General features: G+C 46.4%; 1 protein-coding gene across 2 annotated transcripts in view; it reads left to right on the forward strand.

Moving 5' to 3' along the window:
• mgat4c (mgat4 family member C) overlaps positions 1-7,839 on the forward strand; it is a 92,285-nt gene extending 84,446 nt beyond the window's left edge. For both annotated transcript variants that reach the window (XM_062547844.1, XM_062547845.1), the window contains 3 exons: positions 4,240-4,391; positions 6,258-6,405; positions 6,529-7,839. In XM_062547844.1, coding sequence (XP_062403828.1) covers positions 4,263-4,391; positions 6,258-6,405; positions 6,529-7,685 — 1,434 coding nt within the window. In that variant the 5' untranslated portion in view covers positions 4,240-4,262 and the 3' untranslated portion in view covers positions 7,686-7,839. The remainder of the gene's footprint in view (positions 1-4,239; positions 4,392-6,257; positions 6,406-6,528) is intronic.
• The last annotated feature ends 784 nt before the right edge of the window (positions 7,840-8,623 follow it).

The following is an 8,623-nucleotide window of genomic DNA, read 5'->3' on the forward strand; positions in this document are numbered from 1 at the left end:
TCGATTCAGCTTTTTTTGTCTTATCGGCACATGCCGGTGTTATTTTTCCATTTCTGCTTCTTTTGTTGGGAGGGGAAATCTATTGAAGTGGCTGAAGGTCTGTCACAAAGCGGCAGGCGAGGAGCTGGAATCTGGCGGCTTAATTGATTATTTGTGCAGAGTGGTGTATCAGCGAGGAGCAGAGCAGCACACCCAGGGGAAATAATGTAAAGCGGATAACAAGATCAAATGTGGAGAGAGACTGGCTTTCTGCCGCCCGCTTTATTAGTCTGTTTCTCTCGCCAATCAAAATGCCTTTTTTTTCTCTGTTTCCACATGGCGGAAGGTGCACTGTTTGTCCCCCGTTGTCCTCCTTACCTCTGAGACCGTGGCTCGGCAAACTCGGCTTTCGCGAGGCACGCGAAATTCCTTTACCAATTTTCAACAACTTTGGCTGTGTGTAGCTGTCCTCCCAGAGGAAGACGAGGAGGTGGTGTTTGTGTGTGTGTGTGTGTGTGTGTGTGTGTGTTCATTTCTCCTCCTGAGAGGCAGGTGGGGAGGCAGATCTATTCAGGGATGAGAGAGCCCCTGCAACCTGACAGCCGTTGTGTAAGCGCACATCCCCACACGCTGCATTTGTCAAAACACATCAACACCTATGTGCCACGTTGGCGGCGTGTGTGTGAGGATGACGGTCAGTGTGTGTGAGCGCCGGCGGGCGCGGTGTGCGTGGGGTTCCGTGCGCGTGTCTGACTCTGTAAGTGTGATCGCATGTGTGAGTCAGCGTCTTAAATTTAGCCCTTTCACCTCGTTGGGGTTGTGGGCGCCTCACAAAAACCCGCAAGGCACGAGCGCGTGTTGAAAGATGGCCACAGCACTGTCACCGGTAACAATAGCGCGGCGCCCAAGCTCGTTATTGTTGGAGCATCCATTATTGTATAATTGCTGTTGAGGGTTTTTCTTCCTTAAAGAGTGAGAATCCGCTTGTCAGCGTTGCCCGGCGATGCTTATGCAAGCGCTTCTCTCCAGTGCCACTCGCTCGTCATCAAAATTGCATGTCGGAGTCTGGCAGACGTCTCCCTTGAAAACATCTCTCCCGCTATTTCCGAGTCCCCGTAAACTGATTTGTCCCTGCCTCCCCTACCCCACCCTATCCTTGCACCCCTCTCCCACCCCCCCTCACCCCCCCCCCCCACACACACACACACATACCTACCCCCCCCCCCCCCCCCATTTTGTTTTTGTTTTTCTGCCATCTTATTCCCTGGCTTTGCTGCACATCAGACATGACTGTAATTGCCTCTCTCTCGCTGGGGAGCCTTGTGTTTCCCTACTACGGAGTGTGTTCTCCGTTTCATGTCGCCTCGGTGCGAGGCGCGCGCGCGGGTGGCTGGGGGAAAATGACAGGCTCTGGATCAGTGGGCTCGTGGAAGGACTGAGCAATGCGAGGAGGGTGTCGGGGGAGAGGAGCAAGGGGTCATTAGCTGATGATTTATCTGAAAGCTTGGACCCATTACCCGTGGACTTGGAGAAAGGGGGAAAAATGGCTCGGCTGTACAGTACGTCACATTATGAGCCGCCATAATGCGACAGATGAAAGGATATTTTCCTCTCATTTACTTCACTCAGAGGGGACATTTTTTAGCACTTTCGGTTTGTTTGAGTGCAGTTTTTTACCGAAAGCCACAACTTTTTTGTTTGACCATGAATGGTGCTGTGCTATGCAGATGGCAGCTGGGGTTGTCATAGTTCAATAACCCTCTTCATTCACACAGCACAGACTCATAAACAGGAGCCAAGAATCGCATAGTTTTCTGACCCCGGCTTTGATGCCACATATAATGCAACCTGCCCCTCTGGCTGTGCCTGCTCCCATTGCCTTGGCTGTTTGTCATGTACAGTATATGCGTTTTCCACTTAATTCACTTGATGTTTACGCGACTGATGTGCGTTGAGCAGCGTTTGGGGAGGTAGATGATTAAATCACACACGCAGGAGAATGCAGAAGATTCTGCAGATGGACCAACCGGTGCTGCGCCACTTCCCTGCTATAAACAGCTTGCATCTGTCATCTAATTACCCAGACCATGTATGAATGTGTCAGAACTTTATCTTTTTTTTTTATCTCATTGCCGTGGCAATGGTTTGGTTCTCGGTACATTCTTTTGTCTTTTTTTTCCCCCTCCTGTCGGGCCCACTAAGTCTACAGCGCATGGTGGGTGGTGGCAGATCTGCGGCGAGGTGTGGGTTTGTGCTCGGGTTATTTATGTAACCATTCTCTGAAGACGCCCTGCAGTGGTAGGATCTCTGGCACGGGCGAGGAGAACTGCAGATTGCATGCAGCTAATTGCAATCCCTCCTGCCGAACGCCACTCTGCTCAGGATAATTACCCATTGGGTTTTTAGGGAAATGCGTCCAACGTCTGGCCTTACACTCCACCTCTAGACAGGAGGTCAAAAGCAAGTCAAGGACAAGGGGTCAAGAATAATTCAGTACTGACCATATATTTTGTATAAGGTGCGTGTACCCGATATGTGGATTTGGGTGGAGGGCTGAGCCGGGGCTCGTCACAGCCGTGGCTCTGGCAGGTGCAGGTGGGGGCGCGCTGCTCGACGAGCCCAGGATGCGGCGCGGGGCTGCGCCATGCCAACTGCTAATCTGCATTATCGTGGAGGAAGGCCAAGCCCATGTGACAGTGGGCAAAATAGCGTGAACTAGAAAATGTAAAAACCGTCCAGTTGTGTAATTGTACTTCTGTCGCGGGGATGGGGTGAGCGGGTTTTGTGTTATGGTGGATTTGGCGGCAAGAAGGATCTTGTTTCTTTCAACAGGGGAAAAAGGGAACGTGCATTTTCCAACAAAAACGTCCCTAAGACATACTCACACGTTTTTTTTTTTCTGTAAACAAATAGCATTAAACAATGTACATTTTGTTGATTACCACCTTCTATCCCACATTTGAATGTTTTCTCTGAACAATTACACACCTGCATACCATTCAATTGCCACAAGTTAACTTGAATCGCAGCAGGCAGCAATTGCGTAATTTTGCCACTTCAGCTTGTAATTATAAAGCATCCACTATACGTCAGCACAATTACACAAAGTCTTTTAGCAGCACCAGATGTTCCAGAGACATGCAGACATGTTAAACACTGTTAAGCACTGGCTGTGCACAGAGAGCTATCGACTGGCTGGGTCTCCAGCGAGAGAGGCCTGTGGTCTCTATGATCGATAAGGCCCCTGTCATTAAATCTGCTGTTGAGGTATTTTGTATTCCGTTAGAGGTCTCCAGTGGTTTGCACTGGTCTACAGAAAGGCCAAATGCGATGGTCACAGGAGAGTTTTTGAAAGCATTCTACCCGTGGGTCCACTTACGGCATGTTTCAGCTCCGAGCTTTGTGTCCAACAAACTTAAGATCTAATTAAGTACACATTTTTATGTCAAAATAATATCCTGCACTCCTTAAGCTTAATATGGGGTACATTCCAAATGTAAATTCAAATGTAGTCCAAATGTGTGCTCAATAGTCTATGTCTAATTTTTGTCTTTATCGAAACCAGTCATCATGAATGTTTCATTAGGCAGAGATTAAAATGTTGACACACAAATGTAAACCACTGACACACCAATGAATATTCTGAGATCGACTAAGCAGATTTTTTTTCACCATATTCCACTTCACTCCATGAAAGGGAAATAAAAAAAAAACGAACCTTTCACTCATGCAGAATATTTTCAAATGGGGTATTAAACTTTTAGCATGAAATTACCTCTATTTGCTATTCACCAAAGCCACTAATGCGCTGTGTCCTCTGCACTGAGTGGATTATTAGCTTAGAGAAATATGACTGGCCCACTATTATTTGGTCACACACATCACAATCAAGTTTAATAGTGTGCCCACATGTTTGGAAATCAAAAGGAAAATATGCATCTGAATCAGTTATGAATTGGCAGAAAGAGCTTTGTAAAACTTGTTTTAATGCTTGGAGACAGGCGTGGTTGACAATAAAACTCTTCTTTTCATCATCTAAGAAACAATATAGAATACCTTTCTGTAGCGTAGAATCCACTTAAGCACTTTTTAAAAATGTATTTATTGAAATGAATGTGAGAGTGTGCAGTGGGGTGGTCAGGTGTTTGTGGAGAGCATTGCTGCACCATAGGTGCTGTCCTGTCCTGTCCTGTCCTGTCCTGTCCTGTCCTGTCCTGCAGGTGGTGAATAATGTTGCCATTTTGTGTTGTGTCTCCTCAGGGTCCAGTGGGAAGTGAGCAGCCATGAGACTGTTGTGGAAGTCCCTGGACAAGATGCGCTGCTTCAGGAAGCGCTCCACCATTCCCTTCCTGGTGGTCCTCATCACCTTCCTGCTCTTCATCAACCTCTACATGGAGGACGGCTACGTGCTGGTGAGGGCTCTGCACTGCAGTGATCAAGGCCTGTTCACACCAACAACGATAACGATAACGATAACGATTACGATTACGATTACGATTACGATAATGATAACAATAACGATAACGATAACGATAACGATAACTATAAACAAATATCGCTCTCGTTAATATGAATGACAACGTTCACACATAAACTATAACGATAATGACATGTAGAACGATATCGTTGTTTATCACTTTCAGAGCGATTTTGAGAACGATAAAAAGCTAACAGCCAATCAGAACCCATAATATTCTAGCCATCACATTCATTTAACATGAGGAGAGACTTTTCTTATCGTTGGCCAGTGTGGACGCTTTTATCGTTGTGGTTATCGTTATCGTTATCGTTATCGTTATCGTTATCGTTATCGTTATCGTTCTTGGTGTGAACGGCCCTTTAGTCTTGGGGAACTTAGAGAACGTAGAACTTAGACAAGGACTGCACGTTCTCCCTCATTGAGGAGCTGGAAACCCAGCATGTTTGGACTCAAGCAGCAAGATGATTTTCAGTAATTGGCGTGTCCAAACCCAGCACAAGAGAGATCTCCCATTTATGTGTCCAGCTTCATTACGAAAACATTCTGATCACAATGTGACAATCTGTGTATGTCTAGTGGATTATTTAGAATTATTATATGGCTCTCTAGAATGTTGAGGGAGCTCCCATTCACTTTGAATGGACCTCTCAACGTTCTACCGGTCCGTTATATCTGCATATTGACCGCTCCGAAGGTATAATGACCGCTGCCAATGGCAACGGGTTCACTCCGCTAGTTGTTGCGGAAGCCACGAAACGGTAGCCAAGTCATTGCTAAAGACACATTGAGATAAGTTGATTTTCTCGTTTTGGCAAGTAGCCATATAATAAGCGCGATAATGTATAGAACGCCGGTCATTATCTGAAAATAATTCCCTTCAGTACGAAGCAAAACCCCTCCGCTGCGCGTCGGGGTTCTGTCCGTCCTGTCGGGAATTATTTTCCGATAATGACCGGCGTTCTATACATTATCCCTTACGTAATACACCCGCTCACGAGTGAACGTTTTACAGGACTTTAATGAATACTTTATAACCCTTTATAAATGTGTTATACTGAGTTTAAGGTATGGTATGTGATTCTATTCCAATTGGCTTTAAAAAAAAAAAAAAAAAAAAAAAAAAGAAATCTGTGTGCATTCATAAAACTCTGGTGTTTGCACACAATCCAGGCTCTGTAAATGGGAAACCTAGTGGCCCGGGCCAAGCCATACACACCTCCAACCAGTTGACATTTGGGAGCACAGCTGAGAGGGGTGAAGTTTGATTAGCTGTTGAGCTGAAATACAAACAGCCTTACACTGGAATCACAGACCTAACCTTTAATGACATCAATATTAAATCATCACTCTGAGATATCTCTGAGAGAAAGCAAATAGGAGAGCTTCATTCTTAAGGGATCACTGCAGCATTAGTGTAACAGTGGCAAATATTCTCACTGACCTTGATAAAATGTAGTCGTGAATTCTCTGTCCTTAAATGCTTATATAAACAGTGAGTGCGGGGTTATTTAATTATGATTATGGCTATGATTCTGATTAATATAATGGCAGTATTTATGGACCAATTATTTTGCTAGTGTTTTTCCTAATTTTAATGAAATGATTTGGTCACTGCGTTCATTGCCTGCCGTTTAAATTATGATACAAAGCCTATTCCTCTTGTAGACATCGACTGATAGAGAGCAACCTAGATCCCTTTAGTTGTAATGCGTTTTAATAGGCTTAATTCCGGGGTTTAGTTTAATTAATATCTTTGGCTGCACACTTGTCTGCATAAGAATTCTCTTGTCCTCTGCAGGAGGAAGATAAAAGACAGCTCAGAGAGACATCGATGCATCCTCTGAATTCTGAGCGATACGTCCACACCTTCAAAGACCTCACCAACTTTTCAGGAACCATCAACGTCACATATCGATATCTAGCTGGCACCCCCCTGCCAAGGAAAAGTGAGTGTGAATCGATTTGAAGACCAAAGACCAAAAAAGAGCTCATTACTAATTCTCTGAATGTTTAATTATGAGAATCATTTCAATCCATTTTGTAAGGGTTTGTCTCTTGTGTTTCCGCAGAGTACCTCACCATTGGGCTATCGTCTGTGAAGAGAAAACGGGGCAATTACCTCATGGAGACCATTAAGTCCATCTTTGACCAGTCCAGCTACGAGGAACTCAAAGAGATAGTGGTGGTGGTGCACCTGGCGGACTTTGACCTGACCTGGTGTGAGAGCCTGGTGCAGGAGATCTCCAGGAAGTTCGCCCACCACATCATCGCCGGTCGGCTCCTGGTCATCCACGCTCCCGAGGAGTACTACCCCTCGCTGGACGGGCTGAAGAGGAACTACAACGACCCCGACGACCGGGTCCGCTTCCGCTCCAAGCAGAACGTCGACTACGCCTTCCTGCTCAACTTCTGCACCAACCTCTCCCATTTCTACATGATGCTGGAGGACGACGTCCGCTGCTCGCGCAACTTCCTGACCGCCCTGAAGAAGGTCATCACGTCCAGGGAAGGCTCCTACTGGGTCACCCTGGAGTTCTCCAAGCTGGGCTACATCGGGAAGCTGTACCACTCGCGGGACCTGCCCCGGCTGGCCCACTTCCTGCTCATGTTCTACCAGGAGATGCCGTGCGACTGGCTCCTGATCCACTTCCGGGGCCTGCTGGCGCAAAAGGACGTGATCCGCTTCAAGCCCTCCTTGTTCCAGCACATGGGCTACTACTCGTCCTACAAGGGCGCCGAGAACAAGCTGAAGGACGACGACTTCGAGGAGGACTCGCTCGATCTCCCGGACAACCCGCCGGCCACGCTGTACACCAACATCAACGTGTTCGAGAGCTACGACGCCTCCAAGGCCTACAGCAGCGTGGACGAGTACTTCTGGGGCAAAGCGCCGTCGACGGGGGACTTCTACGTCATCGTGTTCCACAAGTCCATCAAAATTAGCAAGATGAAGATCGTCACGGGGACTGACGACCGTCAGAACGACATCCTGCACCACGGGGCGCTGGAGGTGGGCGAGAAACTGGTGGGCACCAAGAAGGGCAGGCAGTGCAGCTCCTACGTGACCTTGGGAGAGTTCAAAAACGGGAACATCGAGGTCCAGGACGTGGACCGCAAGATCTCGTTTGACATCGAGTGCGTTCGTATCGTGGTGACGGCCAGCCAGAAAGAGTGGCTGATCATCAGGAGCATAAGCCTTTGGACTACACAGCCACCTAATCTGTGAGGACACCGACAAAACTGAAACTCGCTGGCACAACTCATTTGCCTCTTATTTATTTATTTATGCTCTTTTCATTTGATCTATCTCTGACTTATTTATTTGCAGTTGTTTGTTTCTCTTTTATTCGAGTGAGCTTTCAAAATATTGAACTCGACATTGTTTTGTAAATTGTATTTTTCTTCTTCTTTTGAACCAGCCAGTTGTGTTGTGGGTCCTGAATGATGTAGTACTGGGAAGAACTGTACCGTCGCTTTGAACATTTGAACAGCTCCTCCTAGCTAATTAATTTTGCCTTGTTTTTTTTGTACATTTCTTTTTTTTACATCTTCAACATTTTCTGAAGGTATACTGTTCCTGTCAGCTAGCACAGGGTAAATATTGCCTTGAATATCCAGTGTGTCGTGGCATGAATTCAGTCAACAAACTTGCTTCTTGTTGTCCCCTCTCACGTGGTGCCAGAGAGGCTGTTTATTGAATCAGCCTTGAGTCACAGAGGTCACTTGAGAGCAGTGTTTTCTGAGTGCCATATGTTAGTTTGCTGGTGTGTGTTTGCGCAGACACAAATCTTGGAACACGGCGTTTGCCCCCTCCTCCCTAGCCCATCGCTCTCATCGTACCAGGAAGTGTGATGCAGGCTTACAGTGACAAATGAGGTAGACCTGCTCTTCCTGCTTTTTTAACCCCTGTACAATTTTACAAGAGTAAATTGGATTATGTTTGGTTCCGTTTCCCCAATATTGCACCAGCAACAACACACACAACACACACACACACACACACACACACACACACACACACACACACACACACACACACACACACACACACACACACACACACACACAATTTTAAATTGTTCCTCTTTCAGCCACCTCTAGAGGTTCTGTTTTAGTACCGTGGGCGTTGTGTTTGTGAGATTTATGAAAGAGAATGTGATAGGT

The sequence above is a fragment of the Sardina pilchardus genome, chromosome 10, assembly GCF_963854185.1.
Source record: "Sardina pilchardus chromosome 10, fSarPil1.1, whole genome shotgun sequence".
Classification (NCBI taxonomy): domain Eukaryota; kingdom Metazoa; phylum Chordata; class Actinopteri; order Clupeiformes; family Clupeidae; genus Sardina; species Sardina pilchardus.